The sequence below is a fragment of the Pseudochaenichthys georgianus genome, chromosome 23, assembly GCF_902827115.2.
Source record: "Pseudochaenichthys georgianus chromosome 23, fPseGeo1.2, whole genome shotgun sequence".
In the NCBI taxonomy this organism is placed as follows: domain Eukaryota; kingdom Metazoa; phylum Chordata; class Actinopteri; order Perciformes; family Channichthyidae; genus Pseudochaenichthys; species Pseudochaenichthys georgianus.
The window spans coordinates 11,890,867-11,915,060 of record NC_047525.1 but is presented as its reverse complement, the minus strand read 5'-3'; the positions used below and the strand labels follow the sequence as shown (position 1 = coordinate 11,915,060).

Here is a 24,194-nt window from a genome sequence, read left to right as displayed (position 1 = left end):
AACCAATAGGAACACCCGTTCTTCGTCGGCTCGGTAACTAAGGACCGAGTAACAGAGCTCTTCTCAACCGCGTCCACAAAAAGTATCCTGCCGCACGAGGATCTTCCTTAGCAACCGTGAATAAACATGAGTTACTACAGCATAAGGTAAAATAAAACATATCTCGCATGTTCTTTGTGTTAGTATCTGTTCTGTTTGACCAACTGTGAAACGAGAAGCTAACCAGTGTCGTCACAGTTTGGTTTTTCGCGAAAAAACTTGACTGTCGCCCACAACTTTTATAAAGGCTCCATTGCATACAGTGGAGGCTGAGGCAGCTAACGTTAGCTTCTAATGGTAACAAGCTAGCTATAACAACCCCCAAATGGTAAATGGGCATAAATGGCAGTCGAAATTACTAGTTTGTATGTTTTATGTTAACTATTTATTGTCAAGCCAAGGGAGCGAGCTTACAGTCGGAGTGTCACAGCACAAAACCGCTTTAAAATGTGCATAACCATGGAAGTATATTAATAATACAGCTACCGCCAACACGACGGGCTCCGATACTGATTAGGTTTGCCTGCTGACAAACAACATCTCCAAGAGCCAGTTCTAATTCCCATTTGGAAAGAAATACTTCATTAATAGTGAGCGAACAACCTCTATCGAGTCTTTTTTGTTGAGCAATTTCCGTAGGTATTTCCGTCGATTTAATTTAGAAAAACACAATTACATCATAGCTCCGTGAATATGTAGGATTGCATCGAGTTTGGATATGTGGAATGACTTGAATTGGACTCCACCGTTTAATTACAATGTATCAAGTCATATGCATCTTAGACATAGCTCATAAGGTGGAAGACACCCAAACACTGACTAGGTTTACGTTTTGTGAAGCCAGGGGCAAAACAAAGAAAACAAATGTTTGCCTGTCATGTTGGAGCATGCCTTTTAGTCCTCTCTATTTTTGTGTCACAGCATTCCTGCAAAGTAATATGTCCGTACAACCCGAAATGAGCGTCTAAAGCAGTAATAATAGGCTAATAATTAAGTAAATAAGTAAGCCAGGCAGTAGCCTAAATGCAAAACTTGGATTTGACTATATTTTAATGTAACAGAAGATGATAGCCACTGTCAGTCCTACACATAATGAACCATAGTGCTTCCTACACTTTGCTTTTGATGTACACTGCTGGTTATGCAAACAGGTGTTAGGAAAATGGATGTTATGTGTGTGTGTGCATGATGGACTACTAAACACCATATCAAGCACTGAAGCAGAGGTCTGCTTTCCTTGTGCAGGGAGATGCAAATCAAAGTAGCTCCCGCCCTTTCCTGTTAAAGTTCCAGTCTGAATATTTGACTTTTTCAGCTTGTTGATAAGGGCTGTTATACAAGGCATAGGCACATAATGTAACATATTGCTTATTATTAGTCACAGCGATCTCTTTGTAACAGTATTTGAATTGCCTGCACCACAAACAAATATCTGGTTATTTTTTTTCTCTCTTGTTTCATTGTCTTTGTTCTTAATACATCCGTAACATTTTGAGCCTGCCGTATGAGCTACATGACGAGCTACTTTGTTTTCCTCTGATGTCTAACTTACAATGGGATTTGACACAAGGAAAACTGTGTCAGTTTAGAAATGTTAGAGGCAATGGATTCATTCCTTATCAGCACACATGCTGGGATGCACGCTGCTCCGTAGCTCGGATAGTTTGTGTTATAAAGTTCACAGATGGCTGACTCAGCAGTTTGTAGTGAGCAACGTTTTAAAGACAGTTGAGTGAAGGCGCCTTTTTGACTTTTTAATATTATGCAATGTGTCACTGTGGGTTTTCCAACCACAAGGCATTTATGAATTCAGTCCTCATCCTTGACCATCATACCACCTTCATTATAAATCAGTCGATTACAAATAATTCTCCACGGAGATGCTGGTTGAACTTTGCAACTATTCAGGGCTTATGGTTGAGTTGTGAGTTACTGCGGTTGTTTAGTGGATTCCAAACACTTACAATATGACCCAGCTGGCCACAGTATCTGTTGCTCAATCACACACACTGAAAAGAAACACCATGGTTTTTAAAATGGAAACACTCTTCCCTTGTAGAATGCTGCAGCGCTGCCATTTAGTCAAAGCTGCCAATACCAAAGTAATGCATCATTGTAGTGTCATGAGTAGAGTGTCTCCCCCACCCCCCAAGGGGAAATGGTATTATTATCAACTCCTGTAGCTTTTCCATCATTTGTTTTCAGCTCAATAATTACTCCCTCTGGTGATTGATCCCCCCTGCTTATCATCAGCCGAGCTATATGTCGTTTTCCATCTGTCTTTCAGGACAAACAGGCACAAACATTTTCTCTCCACGATTTGGAGGGTTTTGTCCCTAGCAACAAGATCTGTTTTTTAGAAAGTCATTTAAAGGTTTCAGTTTATTAAGCCACATTTATTTAAAAAAGGTACGTTGTTTTTAATATGATTTTGCGGAAACACAGACTGGTTACTCACATGCTGACAGTTGGACATACAGAAATCCAGTAATGTTGACGAGGCATCATTTTTTAGAAAAGCTATTTCCACTATTTTTAAGATAAATAAATTCCTGCTATTGCAAACAAGTCAGATGGCAGACAGAATGTGCGTCTGTAGTTTGATTATATGCAGTTGCCCCCTTTATGACTCACAGGAAATGAGCTGCAACAGAACGTTTTCTTTTGAAATGTATATATAGTTTCTGGGACTACTTTGCTTAAATGCATAGAACATTCAGACTTTGTGCCCAATGTGTGGTTGTGGCACTAGCATTTAGGCTCATCACTTCCATACCTATCCCTAGCTGAATCCTTGTGGGTATCCTAAGGTGTGAAGTCATGGTAACGGCTCCAAGCCATGCGACCTCAGTCTGCCTTAGCGCCGGTAGCTGTCACTCCCCTGGGTGGGACATAGCTACTCTTTGCTCACTGTTAGCTTGCACAGTGACTCTGAGCTCCAGTGTGAATAAGGATTTAGGCGATACTGTATAGGAGAGCCTGGGACTAGCATTCCTGCAGCCGCATCCATGGACACTATAAAGAATGTTGGATCTCAGCCTGTCTACAGCCGCTGGTCATACAGGTAGCTGCACACAGACACATTTTAGTACTAGCAATTTGTAATAATAACATGACAAGCTTGTTACTGCAACTGATGGACAGTTATCCTACACACACATTTGTGTAAGCAATTAGTCTAAACCTATCAACAAACTATACTAACAATATTTGAAGTGTTTAGCTGTTTAAGTTTAGCATACAAAGTCTTCGTTTGTGCTAGGTTTTTTCTTGTGGTTATATTGCAGTCTGTTTATATAACCTTTTAAAAATATATAAACTCCATTATGTATTCTGTTTCGAGAATCAATATGGAATCAGGAGTGGTTTTAAATCAGGAAATGATATGACCCCAATATATACGAAATTGAATCAAATCATGATAGATGCACACTCTAACTCGCAGCTATAGAGGCAGTTGTTTTGAAATGGTTCTTTCAAATCTGAATCAGAAATTCTGTATTCGTCCCGTAGTGGGGACATCATTTTTTCTTTAGTCCTCCAAACTGTAATGACTTTTCAGGGCCTCTGCCAGACTGAGAAGTCAGCACTTCTTTAATGTTTCTTCCAGTGTCTACTCCCCCCCCCCCCCGTCCAGCTGATGGCTGACCTGCTGTCAAAGATGTGCTCTCGCTCATGTTTCTGCCACCATGTCGTTACTTATTCAGAGCTGTAACCAGAGTTGTTGATTTGCGTGTGTGTATCCAAGCTGGGTTTTTGTCCCCCCCCCCCGTATGTTATTGGCTGCTTAATTGGAACACTAATTAAACTAAGGCTGTGTGGAGAATATCCAAGTGATGACAGAAACAGCTGATGTGACTGCAATTTGTGAGTTAATGTTGACATGATGGCCGATGTAACCATATGTTCCTTCATTAGTGATCCAGTTTGTTGAGGATTCAGCTAGACTTTGATCATTGGGTTTGGAAATGTTTGGCAGACTATTTACCGTGGCAAAGTTAATTTGCGGTTGGATATTCAACAGGCCCTTTTCTTACTCAGTTTCACAGAATGCTGGCAGTTAGCTCACATCGGATCCCTTGCTTTTAACCACAGGGATTCACTTAGGGACCATGAATAAAGTATTGCTTCAATGACACAAAACCAAGGTTGTTTTCAATACCTCTGTCCGGATATCTGTATGAAAAAAATAAGCATTTATTTTCATTGAAACCAAATAATTGTTCATGTCATGTGGCACAGTGACTCTACATTAATACAGCATTATATATAATTACAATGGACACTCCTCTTTATATTGGATTTGAGTGGTGTTTCTGTTTGATATGAATATCTGTATGCAAAAATGTTCAGATTTTTTCAATAGCTTCTATGTCATGTGACCTAATGACTCCAAACCAGTGCAACCTTGTTTTATTACACTGGACCAGTAGGACACCCTTATTACTGAATAATTGGCGCTATACCGACTGCCTGTCTCAATCATCCAAATCCTAAAAATGGTAGTGAATTGAAAAGAAGCATTAACTCGCATTTTCCTTTGACGATTTTTTGGACATTCAGTTAAGATTTGTGATTATAAAGTATGTAAACTCTGCAGAAAATGGCGCATTTAATCTCATCAGACCTCCTTTTATTCTGTATCCTCTCTAGTTGGAAGCTGAATGGCCTGTGACAGACATTACCTTATGCTAATCGAATTTTTTTCTGAAGAGGCAAAGTGGAAGGCTTTTAATTAAAATGAACAACAGAATAAATGAAGTGTTCCGATAAGATGGTCCTTCTGGTTGAAGGCGTGCAATGTCTCAATAACTTTTACATGTGTCTTCTGGAAAGGGAACACATCTTGTCCTCTTTTGCACCCGGAATCAACAGCAGTTTCACAATTATCACCTCACTTCATTATTTATAGCATTGGAAAACATTTCTCAATATAAGTAAGCCGGTTCCTTTCAAATGCCTCTGACAAACGTCCTTACTATGATGATTTAATCTGCAGCTGAACAGAAGTGACACCTCTCCGTCTGCCGCTTTGTAAATCTTTAAGGCACAGTGCTAAGACTTCCAATTACAGTGAAGCCCCAGAACTGGCCACAGGTTTTTTTTTTTAATCAATGCTGGTGAAGGTGCGCTGTTGAAGGAGCTCAAATCTCCATGGTTACATTCGCCTGACACACAAGGAAGGGACAACAGGGGCTCGTCGTTCTCCTGTCACCCAAGCTTTGACGGACTAATGAAACATTGATCACACACAGCTGTTATGATACTCTCAGGAAATGTGCATTAGAGGACATTCTCTGAACCCCCAACAGATTGAAGTGTTTATGATAATACTCTGAAGGATGTTGTCCTTTTAATTTACGTTGCACCTGTTCTTCAGCTGACGTCATCATCAGCTTGTTTTCATAAAAGGAGAAGACAAACCTTATCAATGCCACAAGGCGAAAGTTCACTCTGGTATATACACTAGAATTTGACAAATGCACAAACATGACCTATGTGTATGGGCTGTACTGGGACTCGAACCTGCGACCATCCAAGCTAAGTTCCTGACCGAACCACTGCTGCCCAAAAAAAACAAGAACGTTGACTTTAATTAAATGTATTATGTCAACAAATTATACATAACGGTATTAGGTTAGTTGAAAGCAATAATATTAAGTTGAACCTAATATTCCTCATTTAAACTTAATATGTTTTGCTTTTCAACTAACCCAGGGGTCTGCCCCCTTTTCCACCAATGTTTTTGTCTGGAGCCGCAAATCACATTTGATAGCTTGATAGCTTATAAAGTTGAATATAATGTTATATCATAGACAAAACTACATTTGTTTTGCATTTATTATTTATAGAAAACTGTTTACCTCTAATAATAAACAAAGAACTCTTATAAAGAGAATAAAAAAAAAATACAACTTAAAATAAATTAAACACAGCACTTGGGAAGTCCTCTGCACATTTGAAGACATGAATACCATTAAAATGGGCCCACTTTGAAATAAATAAAACATAAAGCTGCACCCTAAAAAGAGTGAACTGATTGAATTATGACTGAAGATCGTCAGCTGTCTTCCTTTTCCGTTTTTTTCCTCGATACGTAAAGACTGCAGCACCTGTGACAACTTCTCTCCACATATCAAACACACCGGTAAGCCAGCATCGTTTGCTGTGACAGCAGATAACTCTGTCCACGCAGAATTAAACCCTCTGTGTTCCTCCGATACTTTTCTTTTCTTTGATGTATCCAAAGTTCGCTCATCGAGCCGGGGGTCAGTTTATTCGCCTGCAAGAAAAGGCGCTGGCGCGGGACCGTAGCAGGATGTGACGCATATTTTAGTTGCCTAATTAAAACCGTTTTGTTTTTTCAACCGTGCAACAAAATATAAATAGTCCTACAAGTACTTTCATTTAATTTCCTTCCTATTTTTGTCGAGAGCAGAGGGCTTAAAGAGCCGTAGCCGCAGGTTGCAGACCCCTGAACCAACGTAATACAGTTATGTGACATCTCTTGACATAATACATGTAATTAAAGTCAACGTTTCAGTTTTTCAGCGTAGACAGCTACTTTGTTACTAGACTGCGGCTGCTTTCCTGTTTCATTCACGCTACAAATGAATTCGTAAAACCTTATAGGAATATCGGATGCTGCTTATGTTCATAGATATTTGTTATTTTTCTATCTTGCTGCTGATCTTGTTTCACCCTCTTATTTTCCACATGTGCTGTGCTATTTGCTGCCTTGGTGCCAAATTGCCATTTTCCCCGAAGACCCTCGAGCTCTGCCAGCTTCTCCTCTAACTCAACAGCAAGGTAGACACACACACACACACACACACACACACACACACACACACACACACACACACACACACACACACACACACACACACACACACACACACACACACACACACACACACACACACACACACACACACACACACACACACACACACACACACACACACACACACACACACACACTTTCTTCTCCCAATTATGACTTCAATCACAGGGTTAACGGAGGTTTTTTAAAGGCTACTTTTAGACTGTGTAAACACTGTATTCAGTTTGCAAAAGGGAAAATCAAATTACATATGTTCTGCCTTACCTTAGGTCTTTTTGAAGCAGCAGACACATTATAATGTAGTTTCCTTGAATATGAGGCTTCTACAGTATTTCAATGCCGACATATTTAGTCTGGCCAGGAACATTAACTCTGGCCCCAGCTGTGTCCTGAACAGTGAACATAAAGGGTTGGAGATGCAGGGCTCCAATACTGAAAGCACTCTTTTGTGCACCCGTCAATCCTCACATGAAATATGGAGCTGAATCCAATCCAACCAAATGTCAATTCAAGGGTCTTTAATGTTATTCTGTCTTCTTTGATTGTAACTCTTTGGTCAATGTTTGTATCTTTGTTTCTTCTGTTACATGTTGTCTTTGTTGATGTTGCAATATATTGTATTCCTCTTCGTTATTTGTCTGACTCCTCACAACTTGTTTGACACATGGCCAACTGCTTTACGGCGTGTCAAAGATGGTAACATGCTTTTGTTCTTGCCTAAACTAAATTGGCGTCATTGGTCGCTACCGTGTGGCACATCAAGGACACATGCATGTCTATGTCAAAGCTACCACACAAATGTTTAATCACACCTTTCCGACAAAAATCGCTTCCATGGTACCACACACTCTGTTTGAGTGTTGGAAAACTGTGATGTAAGTTTCCCAATCCCCAGGTCTCTGCAACACATACACAAAGCTGTAGTGACTTCCCTCAGGTCTCTTTTCTCACCATCTCTCTGACAGTCCCGTAAGTGTAATTTAAAAACTACTATCAGCCTCTGTTTTCTTACTCTTCTCCCTGTTGCAAGAACACGTCCTCTGGTTCCATAATGGCCTCCCAGGGAACCTATCTGCAGCCAAAGTCAACTTGGAGAGCTGACATGACATGTTGGTGCGAGGTGACTCGTGTTGACGTAGAGTTGACAGATCATGACTCAAGCCCATGCTGGCTTAAAAGAAGGGGAATTAAAGACCTTGTGTTCATCTTCACATAAATGGGTTTCCGGTGTTCGTCACCTTATGAGATTCTGTGACTGTCCTTTGAAGATGAGCTGTTGGGACTCAGGTTGTTATGCAGTGTGTGTCATCACCTACACACAAGAGCTTAGGAGCATATGTGATTGAGGGAAATAGACATTGAGGGGTGAGCAGTATCAGATGAGCTTAGCCGATGGAGAGATATGTGATTTAAAACACTTCTCATTATACTCTTACTCCTTTTATAAAAAAAGAAACTAATTCAAGTCCAGCCGAGATATGAGCATGAGCTATTTATAAATGTACCCGACAGTAAAATAGAAAAGAAAAATAGTTAGTGCAAGCCCCTAGGAAGTGAGCCAGCCATTGAAGCCCATTTCCTATTGGCCAAACGGTGGTACTACAACTTCCATGTCAATCACTTGAAGTCATTGGGCCAAAAAATACTTTCTCCCATTGACTTACATAGGTAAATGAAATACAAAGTACAAACACTAAAATAGGCCTTTTTTTTTTTAAATCATTAGGTCTTTAAAGTTATAAAATGGTTTAAAATGTGAGTTATTTTTCCTTTCATTTGACTGATGGAGACCGGTCTTGGCACTATAGACTGGAGGCGGGGCCTAAGGAAAACTCAAATGTGCATGCTCTATGGTCCCAATGGATGTGAAAGATTGCCAGAAGCTCTGTCTATTTTCTATTCCTGAGAGTCGGGCCATTTTAGCTTCATGCTCCTCTGGGCAACTTTCATAGGAATGAACGGGCCCCCACCTCCAATGTTTCATCCGTACTTTGATCTGACCTCATTCTCTTTATACATCCATGAGTTGGCAACCTACACGTTGCATCAGCAAGTGTCTGACAGAGAGACAGGACTCTCTGACTAAGACTTCAATAGTAAAGTCTCCTGCTGCTGCCTTTCTCTCCTCTCGCTGTAGCTAAGCAACAAGGGCCCGGTCCCATCAGACAGGTGTCTCGGGTGAAGTCTCAGAGGACATAGACTTCAAGGCTCCCAGCTGGAACTTGAACTCTTTTCTTCTCTCCATCAAAAACTGCTTTCTTATATTCTTTCTGTCAATTTCTCAGAGAATCAGTCATGCTATGTTTCACCAAAAAGCTAAGAAGGAGAGTTGTTCTTGCTTATAAAGCTGCCACCGCTGTCACTTAACTCTTATTTCACAGAAGGCCTTAACACATTTTGATTGCCTTGTGTTTGTGCGACAGCAGTGGTGACCTCTACTGTGCTTATGAGGAAAACTGTTTTCAGTGAAGATGCTTTTATAGATGAATGTGTGCGAAATATTGAACGAGAACATGTGTTTCTGTGTCTCTGTAGTGGCATTGAAGACGACAGTGCCAGTCTAATGCAACAGAAGCTGGAGAAACAGGTAGGAACAAACTTGAATCAGAGTTAACCCTAACCTAACCCTAACCCAAAGCTGTTTATATTTTTGCATGTGTAAATATTCTGTTGAAAATCTGTATTCCCTCACAGTTTCCAGTGACCTACGACTGTTTACGAGGATTCAAAGGTCAACATTTACTTTGAAAAAAAGTTAGATAACATTTTGAAATTCATACAATCTTTTCATCTACAAAAATGTTTTGCTTCAATCCCTATTCGTGGTGGCAAGCCATCCAAAAAAAAACGTTCAATGCGGTTGAAAAGCTGTTTGCCCTCCCGCTTACCACACACAAAGGGAAGCACACTCTGTATTTACAGGGCAGTTTAGCAGCAGACTAACAGTACCGTCAATTACATTTCTATAACAGCAAAATAATAAATTAATAAATAATAAATAAAAAATATTTTCCATCAGCATCTTGTGTTGTTTACAGCTATCAAGCAGCACTTTTAGCCTGATTAAGCTCTTGGCTCTATCTCACACGTGGATGGTGGTTTTGAAAGCTAACCTGTCATGATTTAGCATGGAGCCGGTCAAATCTGAGTCCTGAGATGACCCTGTGCTCTGCCACTGCGGTGTCACCCAGGGGTGCCTGCTGTTGGCAGGAGTTTGTTATCACCGCTGTGGTGTCCAATTTAGCGATTTAAGTTGTTGGTTCGGAAACCTTCTGTTTGTCGCCTGCCCGGTCCCTTGGAATGTTGTTGCTCTGTCTGAATTAGTTTCCTTTCATCCCCCCCATAACCTGACATCGCCCTTCTTCTGTTTCACATGTGTTCTCTTTTCATCCTTCCCCCCCCCTGAGTCTCTGTAAGATGCTTTATCCCAAACCTTGCTGAAGAGCCGGGGTTGTAGAGCTTTGATTTAAGCTGGAAGCCTTTCTCCACTATCTCACACATAAGGCAGACAGGAATGAGAGGAACAGATTGGTGAGTTCAAAGAGAGGGGAGGATTTAGTGCAGGCGCCTGGCTTTAAGTGTGTGTGTGTGTGTGTGTGTGTGTGTGTGTGTGTGTGTGTGTGTGTGTGTGTGTGTGTGTGTGTGTGTGTGTGTGTGTGTGTGTGTGTGTGTGTGTGTGTGTGTGTGTGTGTGTGTGTGTGTGTGTGTGTGTGTGTGTGTGTGTGTGTGTGTGTGTGTGTGTGTGTGTGTGTGTGTGGTGTGTGTGTGTGTGGTGTGTGTGTGGTGTGTGTGTGTGTGTGGTGTGTGTGTGTGTGTGTGTGTGTGTGTGTGTCTGTGGCTCAGTTATGCTGTCCGAACAACCTCACTTTAGTCTTCTGTTCTTATGTAACATGAGGATAAATATTAAAAGCCAGAGGAGTAGGATTTTCCATAAAGCAAAAACATAGCAACCAGGTGTCTGATCAGAAGCACACATCCAAGAAGAGGCAACTCAAATGGAGGACACGCAAATGCAGGTACAGCGAGGTGAAGCGCAAAGCGGACAAAGGGGTTGGCTTTCATCCCCTCGCCATCATCCGACCCCTTGTTGAGCCCGGGAGGAGGGGCTAGCTTTAATAATGTGTTTACAAACCCCAACTGACAATACTTCATTTATCTGGGGGGGAATTGACTTTTTACACTTAATCCATTTTAGAATCAACTAAAAATAAAAGATACATTAAAACAAATTAAATCATTATTATCATAAACTATAAAGTAATTTTTTTTTTAATAAATATAAGAAGTCAAAGAAAAATGTCCAATAAATTATAAAAGAAAAGAAAACCTCAGAAGTTAAGATAAAGATCTGCACATACCACATATCATATCATTTATTTAAAAAAAATAAACACAGTGGTGTGTTAGCATTTATTGGCGGGGGGATTTGTGACGGCTGCCCATCAAACAAAAAGTACAACAAAAATGTAAAGACTAAAAGTTGACTGTTTCTTCCATACTATTTTAAATACTACAATTTAATAATCAGAGAATAATATTAGGAGCACTGTGGTTGTTCCCCGTATCTCACTTTGAGCGCACCTCCCTCCCTTTTTCTCTCCCTCTATCTCTCTCCCTCCTGCTGTAGCACTAACGACGGCTGATTCAGAATTGGTGGCCGCGCACACACACACACACACACACACACACACACACACACACACACACACACACACACACACACACACACACACACACACACACACACACACACACACACACACACACACACACACACACACACACACACACACACACACACACACACACACACACACACACACACACACACACACACACACACACACACACACACAGTGGCGCTCAGCATTTGCCTGAGAGACAGACCTTTTCTCTGTCAGAGGAGGCTGTCGGTGTTTCAGCGGTCACACTCCAGATCCAGGAGAGGGGTGAGGGACAGGGAGTCATGCCCAGCAGGAGAGCTTCTCTTTGGGGGAGAACCTATTTACATCTGACCTCAAGACAAACGGGACTTGTGATGTTTTTTCTATAAAGACACCGGTTATTTTGAATCACACTTGTTAAGGATGTCAATGGAACGGGTTGGTAACTTCTTATGTTTATTTTTCTGATATATTTCCTTTTTACAAGTCTGATAATAACAGGTTGGATGCTTGTTCTTGATAGAAAAAGAAACCAAAAGAAAATTCAGACACCCAGTAATCTCTCACTGACTTCATTCAACTTTTGTTGTTGTATTATTTGATACACATTTTGTCTCACTTGTTCAGATGTATACCTTAATGTCCTTTATCTCATGTTTTGGCTGGTCCAGGAAAGACTATATGCGGAGCTTGAATGAAGTCACATCCTGGTCTCAAAATCTTTACAAAACAATGCAGTATTACAATGGATCGGCTTAAAATAGCAGCTAGAAAGGGAAGGCGATACAATGTGGTCAGACTTTGATTAGATGAAGAAGAAGTCAAGAGTGAAGGCTGACCACGCAGGCAAAAAAAAGAAGTCTTTGGACATAACTTTCGTCTCATGTTCAAGTGATTCTGATGCCGTTTTACTTAATTCAGTAGACCTCTTCCAAACAAAAGGAAGACTAAATCAGATCGCACTTATCCAGAAAATAACACTTACTTTGAGAAAAATCATCCATCCATCCATCCATCCATCCATCTTCTCCCGCTTATCCGTGGTCGGGTCGCGGGGGTAGCAGTTCCAGCAGAGAGCCCCAAACTTTCTTTTCCCTGGCGACATCAACCAGCTCTGACTGAGAAAAATCAATCAAATATAATGTTTAGCTTAAAGGTTCAAAGTGAAAAAAAGTTTGGAACCCATCATCAGGTCATTAAATGTAATCATCATCATCATAGTGTTTTTCCCGTATTACCATTTTGATATTTGGCTATATTTCCACATGCATATTTAACACTAACGGTAATGACAGTCATTATGATAATTCTGCTTTATGATTGATGTATTTGAACCTGAAATGAAAATAAAAGAAGAATGAATTATAGTGTGTGTGTATTATGTGTGTGTGTGTGTGTGTGTGTGTGTGTGTGTGTGTGTGTGTGTGTGTGTGTGTGTGTGTGTGTGTGTGTGTGTGTGTGTGTGTGTGTGTGTTGTAGGAGCAGATGCAGTTGTGGTGGCTTAAAGCCCAGCTCTGCTCCGCGCCGTCCGTTAGATGAGCCTGGTCAGATTAATAAGAAAAGGAGTTCAAAACACCGGCATAAAAGTTATAACAATAATCTGATTTTAATGGTAAAAAGACACAATACGAAAATACAGAGTGCCCTGTGACAGAGCACTCCGGGCCCCCCGCTCTACTGCCGTGCGATACAGGCATCGGGACCGGCCAGTCAGCAACAGGGGGCACCGTGCATGGATAAACAACAGTATATATGGACCTTTTTGGGGCGGAGAGTCACTGCTTATCTTCCACCGGACTGTACTCCTTTAATTTCCCAGGGAAGGTTTCACACAAACTATTCTTTCTCAAACAATCAAACATTGTACACAGATATATTAGTATCAAACATTGGCCCCAAAAAGAACCTTGAAAAGGACGTGTGTGTGTGTGTGTGTGTGTGTGTGTGTGTGTGTGTGTGTGTGTGTGTGTGTGTGTGTGTGTGTGTGTGTGTGTGTGTGTGTGTGTGTGTGTGTGTGTGTGTGTGTGTGTGTGTGTGTGTGTGTGTGTGTGTGTGTGTGTGTGTGTGTGTGTGTGTGTGTGTGTGTATCTTGGTCAGGGAGTGTGTGTGTGTGTATCTTGGTCAGGGAGTGTGTGTGTGTGTGTGTTGATATCTTGGTCAGGGAGTGTGTGTGTGTCAGGGTGTCTGGGAAAGTGTATGTGTGTGTGTGTTGATATCTTGGTCAGGGAGTGTATTGTGTGTGTGTGTCAGGGTGTCTGGGAAAGTGTATGTAAGAAGGTTTATATATATAGGATTACTTAAAAACAGTCCCAAATAATACATGTTCACTTCAATACAGTTCAAGATAATACTTTTACTTACACGTTTACGTTTAATATGTTTACTTTAATACAGTTTAGAACAATATCTGTTTGCTTTAGTGTGTGTGTGTGTGTGTGTGTGTGGCCAGCCAACCAGGTAGAACATGGCAGAAAAAAGAAAAAATCATGTATTCAACCCAGTTCAGTGTATTCATACGTGTATTGCTCTCCTGTGTAGAATGATGTGGTGGTGACAGTGCAGACTCAGGGAGGAGGCAGAGGAAGTGAGAAAGAGACCCAAGAGTTACAGGTAATGGGATATCAGACAGCTTAAAGTGTAGGTTAACATCCCTAGTCAAAAAATGCTATAGGAATCTCTATACGTGTTTGGAACCCTATAGGAATCCTTTAGGATCCCATAGGGTTTTGAGACAGTTCTGTGCTCTATATTGCAGGAAATTGCACGTACAGGTGTTATAAACTGGGTTTTCTTTGGAAGTTTTTCCTTGTACGATGTGAGGGTCTAAGGACAGAGGGTGTCGTATTGTCATACTGATATTCTGTACACACTGTGAAGACCACTGAGACAAATGTAACATTTGTGATATTGGGCTATATAAATAAACATTGATTGACATTGATTGATTGATTATTGATGACAGAAATGTGATACTCCAGTCAGGGAAAATCTCAATAGAGGTGGAGGCAGGTAATGTTGCTGCACTAAGAGATGAGATGCAGACTCTCAGAAATGGATGGGATGCTATTCTGTCTGAGGCCTCAATGGTAGCTAAGGAAATGGAGATTCCACCTCATTTCAAAAAAGAACTTTGCCGTGAGAGGAGGAGGAAGAGGTTTCATGATGAAACTGCTGAAGGAACCGGTCAGGAGGATAGGCCAGAAACAACATTCTGTGTTTTTCAGTCTATGACAGGATTGTGGGATGTTTCCCTATAGTAAGCTGACATTGTGAACAATTACTATCTGATGCATAGTCCTCTAGCACTACATTTTTCATTGTTTGCTGTAAGTGTGTTCATGTCCTGAGAGTTTATTGTTTTATAATTGTGTTCAAATCTTCAGTTAATTTATACTTTTGTCCTTGTGTTGTTCAAATCTTAATTTAATAAGTCAAAGAATGTTGAGATTTTGTGTTTGTTCATTCCTGTATTGGGTGTAATTTTCAATTAAATAGACAGAAGATAAAGTTGATAGTCAGTGCATGTTGATTTCTTGCAGTCCATTACAGTTCATTAACTTCAACAGGGTTTTCGAGGTTGGGTTTCATCGTGTCGTTTAGGGGGTGGACGCAAGGTCATGACCCCACCAGTATCCAAGAATCCTGAATTGTCCCCACCAATAGCTCAACACTTGTCACTCGCGCCTCCTCGAATTACTTGCGCGTGTAACAGGTAGGGCTTTAGCACTCTGCTGGGAAAGGCAGCAACCCGGCCGCTACAGCAAAAAAACTAGTGCTCTGCCCGCGACAGTTCAAAATCTGCTTCGTACAAGGTATATCCAAGCAGGGAACGATTGCATACTACAGAGCACATCAAAATGTAAGTGTCTGTCAACCTAATAGTGTGCTTGAGTAGACTATTTGTGTTGGAGATGGGATTACAGAGAGACAGGACAAGTAACAGCTTTTGTATGTTGAGTATCAGAAAACATTGTCACAAGAATAGGGGAAAATATGCCCAGCTAGTGCGACTCAAGGTTCTTTGGTAGACTATTGCATTGGTCCATTCATTGAAGATGAACGCAATGCGACATCCTTTACTAGGCTCACCCACAAACAGTTCAGGTGCTGAACTGCTGAAACGCGCACTCGCATGGATTGGGGGCCCACAAATAGATTCTTTCATGGGGCCCAGAATTTCCAGCTACGCCCCTGTGCATATTACTAACGTTATTACTCTCTGAATAGAAGCCTAATGCATGTCGTTGTTTCCCCGTCCTTTGCCTTCACATCGGACCGCGGTGTTCACAGCGTTTCTGCTCTTGTGTCCGGTTCACAGAGGGCCCTGCTGGAGCAGAAGCAGCGGAGGAAGCGGCAGGAGCCTCTGATGGTGCAGCCCAACACCGAGGCCCGGCCCCGGCGCTCCAGGACGCGGCGGGGGGAGGAGCAGGCCCCTCTGGTGGAGTCACAGGTCCACATTACCAACAATGTCATCATTGATGGTGAGGAAAATTGTGTTTAATTTCTTTAATCTTACAAATATGTTGGAATCATTCTGTATAACAGAATGGTTTTTAAAAAAATATATATGTTACTTAAAAATTTAATTATTTTTGTGATACATTTTGTATGTATTTAATTAAGGCAGAACAAAATGGTATAATATACATACATACAATGTGAAGGAACATAGATACAGCTCCCTTACACAAACACAAATAACACCCTCCCCATGCCCCCTGTGAGCTGGCATAGCGCCAATAGGTAATCAGCATAATTACACATTCATCAGAAAAGAGGAGAGAGAAAGGAATCACATCCAGTGCTACATTATTTTGATGTAGTTAGAAAGGCAGTTTCATAGTGTGCCACTGCATAAATGCACAGCATACACTAAAGATAATGCAGTCATTGGTGTTACTGTGCTGCAGACTTGCCCTGACACAGTTCTGTCTAATTACCACATTTACAACTAATCTAATAAACCTCCGACTGCGCTCATCTCCTGTAGGCATTGATGGCCCGGCAGCTTTCCTCGGCTCTGAAGCTCCTGATCTGGGAATGAAAATCCTGTCAGTCAGCCAGTCCCAGACCCTGTCCCAGTCCCAGACCCTGTCCCAGTCCCAGACCCTGTCCCAGTCCCCTGTTGCTGAGGAGCCTGAGAGAGATGGAGACACTGAGACGCTGCTGCAGCCAAAGACAGATATCCACGAGTTACTGCAGAAACAAGGTGAGTCCTGGGAAAGCTAGGTTGACTTTAAAAGAGGAAATGCACGTTGGTTTTTATTTTGTGAAGATAGAGTTGAAATATAGTTGCATCATTTGGAACAAAGCTTCAAAAGTCTGAGATTTTTTAGTAATTGATGGGAAATTACACTTTTCTGCCTGAATATTAATTTAACTAACTCCATACATTCTTATTAAGGAACACATGTTCTTACTCAGACACTTCAAATCCACAAAGCCCTCTGATTGCTCAGGGGACGTACTCAGTCAAACATCAGAGCCACATTTGGTTTCATGAGCACGCCTGCTGCATTACTCCCCTTCCTCCGTGACGCCGTGGAGTCCCCTGATGCTGTTCCCACTCTGTGTTCATGTACTTGTTCTTCCAAATCACTCCAGATTAGCCGCTGTTGTTCAGCAAAGTTACGTTTTTTAATACATCCCCAAAGATGTTTTAATCACCCCCCTGCTGCGGTGTGGAATAATGGAGAAGACAGTGGGGTGATTGATGGGGAGGCAGTGAGAAATGGGTCATTTAATAATAGGCCGGGGCATTGTTCACACTGCAGTGCTCATCTATGGCATCACTATAGATACTGCTTCCCACATTAGCAGCTAGCTAGCATGCACGTATACACTTTATGGAAGAAGTGTTCTCTTCTAATCCACCTGCTGCCTTGGAGCATAACACATTTTTTCATTACATTACATTTATTTTGGCTTTTATCACCTACAATAAGTGCATTCAACCATGAACATACAATCTCAAAACAGCAAGAATTCTGCAGGTACATTAGCTTTCAACAGGCACACCATTTGAAGTACGACTGGATTCGCTTCGAAGAGGAGAAACCTGTGCTTTACTGTGACAAATCGTCCTTCTGTATAATTAAAGGTGTCATTGTTCATGTCAGCCCAGTGAAGCGGGGGGGAATATGTCCTCAGAACCGAGAGCAGGTATTGTTGGCTCTCTGTTCCATTGAATACACCCACCCCTGAGGAAATGGAAGAATGACAAAGTCTGTGGAACATTCATATTCAATCAAGTATTTTTGACTTGATCCATCTTGTTTGGTGTTATTCAATAGGCTGTTGGGTAGAGAATTCCTCTTTCCAACTGGCTGGTCTCACACCAGATGTGTCGGTGTGTTTATTGAGCTCTATTGCCACTGTTCGGTACTTTATAACGCTATTTGCTTTCTCTCAGGGAAAGCTGCACTTCTTGGGTGCATCTCTTGTCAATCAATCAATCAATCAATGTTTATTTATATAGCCCAATATCACAAATGTTACATTTGTCTCAGTGGTCTTCACAGTGTGTACAGAATATCAGTATGACAATACGACACCCTCTGTCCTTAGACCCTCACATCGTACAGAAAACCCACAGTTTAAAGGGGAACATGGGAGAAACCTCAGGGAGAGCAACAGAGGAGGGATCCCTCTCCCAGGACGGACAGACGTGCAATAGATGCCGTGTGTAAATTGAAAAGATAATACATTTGCAACATAGGTAGTCCAAATGTTTGGAAATGCATGTGTGTATAATAGGAAGATGAATCTACGAGGATATCCATCCAGGACCGATGATCCAGGACCACAGCCACGACTCAAGATCCAGCGCTCGCGATCCAGGACACAGGACCGCAGGATCATCCATGACTCCGGATCCCAGCGTATATAGACACCAAAAAGAAAGACATTTGGGGAAGCTGGGTTAATCGGAACATGAGTGTACACGGGTATAGACAGAGACAAGGAAGAAGTAAGATGTCCCCCGACAAACTAAGCCTATATCAGCAAAACTAGGGGCTGAATCTAATCAGCCCTAACTATAAGCTTTATCAAAAAGGAAGGTCTTAAGCGCACTCTTAAAAACGGATAGGGTGTCTGCCGCCCGAACACAAACTGGAAGCTGATTCCACAAATGTGGAGCTTGATAAGAAAAGGCTCTGGCTCCCATTGTACTTTTAAAGATTCTAGGAACAACCAACAACCCTGCATTCTTGGAACGCAATGCCCTAGTAGGACATTGTGTGTGGCTCTGTTGTCCGTCACATCATTATTCTTGTTCAACACTGCACACAGGCCAGTGCTCGGGACATGCTGGCCAAGGTGGCAGGGTGGCTCTTCTGTGTGCCAAATATAAAATGCTCTGGCTGTGTGAAGAAGCAGGCTTTACCAGCGGTGTGCTAGAATTAATATGATGTCCTCAAAACGCACCTTTTTACTAAGGCTTTCCCCACTAGTTAGTTTAATAGGTTTATTTTTCCACTACTTCCCCCCCCCCTACCCGACTTGTAAAGCGACCTTGGGTTTCCTGAAAGGCGCTATAAAAATATTATATATTATTATTATTATTAAAGCTAAAGATTGGATATCCGGTAATAGGGACAATGCTGCATCAAATGTCCGACCAACCACATGATTGGAATTCATTTCATTTCTGGTCAATCATTTCAAGTTAAATGTCATCATTTTACATATTTATCATAGACACACTGTCGTCCCCTGACAGCACGTTCAAGTGGACTACAGCTGTGTCCAGGCAGATAAATCCAATTATCAATGAGGAGACAGATGTCTCAAGCAGTGCAGAGCGGCATCAGTGAGTCATCTTTCATCTGCACGACGGCACGGAGCTGCCTCTCCACAAGCACACAGACGCAAGCTACGGGTCATCTGCTCACATTAATGTCAACCTCGCAGAAACAGGCTCAGAAACAGATGCATTGTTTGTGACAGGTATTGAGACCATGAGCAACATGTGATCGTTCCGTAGGTGAATGATGAGCAGAGCTTAAATGGGAAATGTTAAACTTTACCCCCCCCCCCCACACAACCCAGGAAACTATCTGCAAGGATTACTCATTGTTACTCTTCAGTTAGTGGAGATGGTTACCACGTACGGGAAAACAAATACCTTCGCATTTCATTTTGTGAAGAGACGTACCCAGTGGCAGACAGAATGGCATAGTTAAAGCAAGGCTTATTAGGAACCAATCTAATACCAAATGGTGTTTGCATTCTACTGCCATTAGTATGCAATCAGCGTTAACTTCATAATGATAAGTTCAAGCTTTAAACGTTGCCGCTTTGACTTCATTGTTGTTCTGTTTGATAGGAAGCAGTTCAAATATGGCTTTGTTACATTTGCAAGGCTTTATCCACTTTCCTCTTTTGCTGTTAAACACTTGAAATAATTCCCTTTGTAAAAAAAAAAGGTAGCCTAACTATACAATTCTACTGCAATATGTTTGCTTCAACTGATGCTTTGTTATTGCATCGGTTACTTGTCACATCCAAGACCATAGATGAAACTGTGAAACCCACCTCGGGGGACGCTTTTGAACCACAGAAACCCCTGGGAAGAAAAAAAGGACATTCTATACGCACCGTCGCTGGGACTTATTTTCCTCTTCTGTCTTGTGTTGATTTGTGTAGAAAAAGAAAGGCCTCTCACATCTCTGCCCCCACTCTCCAGGTCTGTGTGGCAGTATGAACTTTGATGAAGACAGCGAGCATGAGGACGATGGTGAGGAAGAACGAACGCGCTCCCTGTCCCCCAACGCTGACACCAGACCAGCCTCTGCCGCCAGTGGCAAGGACGTTCCAGTGAGTGACACATACACCAGGCGTCGATGACACGATGCCACTAACAGTGAAATACTTAATTATTTTAACTAAAGCACTTTGTTGTTCCCAGGAGGGGAGCTCCGGATCTCCCACAGCAGAGAGCGCACTCGATGTGGCCAACCTGGAGGAGTTTGTCCTGCTTCCTGCTCCACGTGGAGTTACTGTTAAATGTCGAATAACCCGGGACAAGAAGGGCATGGACCGCGGCCTCTACCCCACCTACTTCATGCACATGGAGAGAGAGGATGGCAAGAGAGTGAGTAGCCTCAGAAGAACTATGAGTCATCCATGATAACTATGATTGAAGAATAGACCTTTGGTGTTAATAGCCTAAGTGGACAGTACATATTTAAATATGTGCCTTTCTTGTCTCTCTCCAGGTCTTCTTGCTGGCAGGAAGGAAGAGGAAGAAGAGTAAGACATCCAACTATCTTATTTCAGTGGATGCCACTGATCTGTCGAGAGAGGGGGAGAGCTTCATAGGAAAACTGAGGTAAAAAGCCATTTCTCTCGTGTCCACTGAAGAACACATTGTCTCAAAGTTCAAACTGAAATCTGGCTAAAATCCACCTGAAATACTGTTGAGTTGAGTTTATGACACGATCAACACGTTAGAAATAGCTACATTAGATGGCACTTTAAACAAACTACATTTGAGCTGAGATTTCAGACACTTAGCAAGTCTTTGCAATGCTGTTAATAAACTGTGTACAAAGCATGAATTAATAGCTGTTTATACGCGCTGTACCATGTGTCATTTCTTATATTCAAAGCCTCTGCTTGTGTTTTGAGATCCCCCTAATCCTCAGAAAATCCTCAATTTGTGTCAAAGGCTTTGTCACTGCCCAAGTTGTGTGTGGCTGCTTTCAGTAGCACGTTGCTACTACCCATGACTCAGATATGTGCAGAATACTAAACGTGGGAACCTTTTGTGTTGTTCTCTATCAGGTCCAACCTCATGGGCACCAAATTCACAGTGTATGACAACGGCACCAATCCCTGCAAACACCCCGGGACGCTGCTGGAAGAGAGCAACACCCGACAGGAGATGGCTGCTATCTGCTACGTGAGTGAAATGCACACAAAGTCCCCTGCATTTCATCACATTAAAGTGAAACTGTCTCACCCTCTGGTCCACTTGGCAGGAGACCAACGTGCTGGGATTCAAAGGACCACGTAAGATGACCGTCATCATTCCGGGTATGAACATGAACTTCGATAGAGTCCCCGTACGACCTCAAAACGTGAGTCCGATGCTCACGAAATATTCACTTTAAGTAAAATGTTTTATAAGAAGCAAGACGGGACAAAAGGTTCAACTCCAGGATCGAGACATTCTTATGTACTTCATGGCTGATAGCATGGTCTGCAATTAACTATCTTTTGCAGTTAATTGTGTTTTTAGGGAAATTGCATATCCATAAAAAGAAATGGGCTGACTCCAAACCACTTTTTTTACATTTCTATCAAGAATTTAAACAATATATTAGCACTATTAAAAACATAAGGAATAAGAAGGGCAATCAAAATGTATTTTACTTTCCTTTTTTTATTTGATTTTTTTTACTTTATGTAATGTTGTGTTGCTTTGTGTATCTGCCCCTGGACTTTGTTGTATGTAGAATGTATGATATTCATGTATGATATTGAATAGATAAATAAAACTTCACTTTAAATACGAGCATCACCTGAATGAATAAAAACCTGAATGTGTTGGTACTACAGGAGCAGGAGAGCCTTCTGAGCAGGTGGCAGAATCACTCTCTGGACAACCTGATCGAGCTGCACAACAAAGCCCCCGTGTGGAACGATGACACCCAGTCCTACGTGCTCAACTTCCACGGCCGCGTCACTCAAGCATCAGTCAAAAACTTTCAGATAGTTCACGACAACGACCGTAAGTATCCAGCACTAATCACTGTTTGTCCTCACACATTTTCCCTGATGATTAACTTGCCGGATGTTTCCCATACCTCCAGCTGACTACATCGTCATGCAGTTCGGCAGAGTGGCTGAAGACATCTTCACTCTGGACTTCAACTACCCCATGTGTGCACTGCAGGCCTTCGCCATTGGCCTGTCGAGTTTTGACAGCAAGTTGGCCTGCGAGTAACGCTCCAGTTTTAATTCCACATCACCACATTTCCTGTCCTTCCCTCAAACTCTTCTCCAGGGGCTGTTTGGAAGCCGACAGCTTGCATCACGGAGAGCTGGTTCACGCAGAAGTCACACAGACACGAGACTGATAAAGAGGATACTGATCAGAGACTTTGGGTGATCCAACAACCGTCTTGGTTCCATTTTAGGGTTAGGGTGATCAGTTTAACTGTGTGTATGCGCACACGTATTAAAAGGGAAAAGAAAGAGCAGAACACACTTTCATATCTTGTCAGACAGGCTTTTTTCTGTTGCCTTCCTTTGGTTTCACTGTCGTTGCTCAAAAGATGGCGATGTCTGAGATGTTACTCAACAGAGTGTAAACCATTTTTGAATTACAAAAACATGGCCTTTCCTCTGGCGCCACCCTCAGGCCAAACGTTAGAGTTATTTAGTGATAAGGGACTAAGAAAGCAAAATTCAGTTTTGCATCAAAGCCAGCATTTCAATGTTGTTTACATCTTTAAATGTGGCTCCATGATTTAAGATAACTCATTTTGACACTATTCTCTTATCATCAGTTTGTCAGCTCCTTCTCGTGTGGAAGGTGCCTGTCTTACGGTTTTTGTGTTTTTTTTTTTTGTGAATATGTGTCATTTCTATCTTGTGACTGTGATTTTTCTTTGTTATAACACGTTGGATTATCATTGAAAAAATAACATAAACACAGAATTGCACATTTAAAGAGGAAGCATTAACATACTGTTTATACAATGCCCTCTTTTTAATCCATTTTTAAACAACATCAAATACTAAATGTCCTTTCAAGACATGGATTTTTAAAATAATGTATGCGTTAATACACTACACGGCTTACATTTTCATTGGTGCACAGATTTTATTGAGTTAAGATGGAGTTGGAGGCAATTTTGTACAGCCCACATTAAATTGTATTTGCATATAAGTGTCTAAAATATAACTGCCAGTGTCTCTTCATCTCAATGTCTTACCCTTTACATTTGAAGGGGAACTTAAGGGAAATCGATTAAAGCTGGCATCCTTTACATCATTAAATGTCCCTTACATCTTGTTTATTTACTGTAATGTAATGTTTAAAATGGACCTGAAAACATCTGTATAGTACATATATTTTTAAGGACATATCTAATTCAGTTACTTGAATCAGTCTAATCTGGAACAGAACATATGTTTAGGGCTTTTCAGGTTTAGATCTCATTTGAAAATGTTGTTTCTTGATCAGAAATCCCAAACAAATACCTGTTTTAAAGAAATTAATAATACAAATATGTTCAACTGTGTGCCAGGAATTTATGAAAATAGTTGTCGTGTGCAATGAAGTTTTAAAGAGAGGGAAAAAAATGTATAGAACATATTTGTGAAATATATCATGCTTTTACTAGAAGAGACTGTTGTGATGCACATTCCAGTTTAACTTTTGAAAGACATACAACCAGATATACGGCTGTATTGGAACAGATGAAGATTTAACAATGGACGATCAAACCTGAAAATCATGGTGAAACAGAGAGAGAGAGATGAATGTATTCAGTGAACAATTTATTTTCACTTTCGAGAGAAAAACAAAAAGTACTTATTTCCATCATTGTAAAAACATTTAATAACCAAAATAAAGACATTTTGAAAGTGCTTTGTAAGTGTGAACGTTCTGCTTCCATGTCTTCAAG

General features: G+C 41.4%; 1 protein-coding gene across 5 annotated transcripts; it reads left to right on the top strand.

Annotated features, from left to right (window-relative positions):
• Window positions 1–53: 53 nt before the first annotated feature.
• Window positions 54–24,156, top strand: tulp3 (TUB like protein 3). 5 transcript variants are annotated; one of them, XM_034075168.1, is made up of 12 exons: window positions 54–146; window positions 6,808–6,849; window positions 9,422–9,473; window positions 15,869–16,031; window positions 16,541–16,759; window positions 20,240–20,370; window positions 20,462–20,647; window positions 20,772–20,884; window positions 21,340–21,457; window positions 21,537–21,635; window positions 22,117–22,288; window positions 22,371–24,156. In XM_034075168.1, the coding sequence occupies exons 1-12, from the start codon at window positions 127–129 to the stop codon at window positions 22,502–22,504; spliced, it is 1,449 nt and encodes a 482-aa protein (XP_033931059.1). In that variant the 5' UTR covers window positions 54–126; the 3' UTR covers window positions 22,505–24,156. The 5 variants fall into 5 exon arrangements, with proteins under 5 accessions (XP_033931059.1, XP_033931058.1, XP_033931061.1 ...); XM_034075167.2 differs by lacking the exon at window positions 54–146 and adding an exon at window positions 2,987–3,103; XM_034075170.2 differs by lacking the exon at window positions 54–146 and adding an exon at window positions 6,157–6,187.
• The last annotated feature ends 38 nt before the right edge of the window (window positions 24,157–24,194 follow it).

Bases quoted from the DNA above. Each gene is read 5' to 3' on its own strand.
- tulp3 (XM_034075167.2), top strand. From the start codon at position 3,048: ATGGACACTATAAAGAATGTTGGATCTCAGCCTGTCTACAGCCGCTGG. The intron at 9,474-15,868 runs GTAGGAACAAAC...TCCGGTTCACAG, and splicing joins AACAGAAGCTGGAGAAACAG to AGGGCCCTGCTGGAGCAGAA. The intron at 20,371-20,461 runs GTGAGTGACACA...TGTTGTTCCCAG, and splicing joins CCAGTGGCAAGGACGTTCCA to GAGGGGAGCTCCGGATCTCC.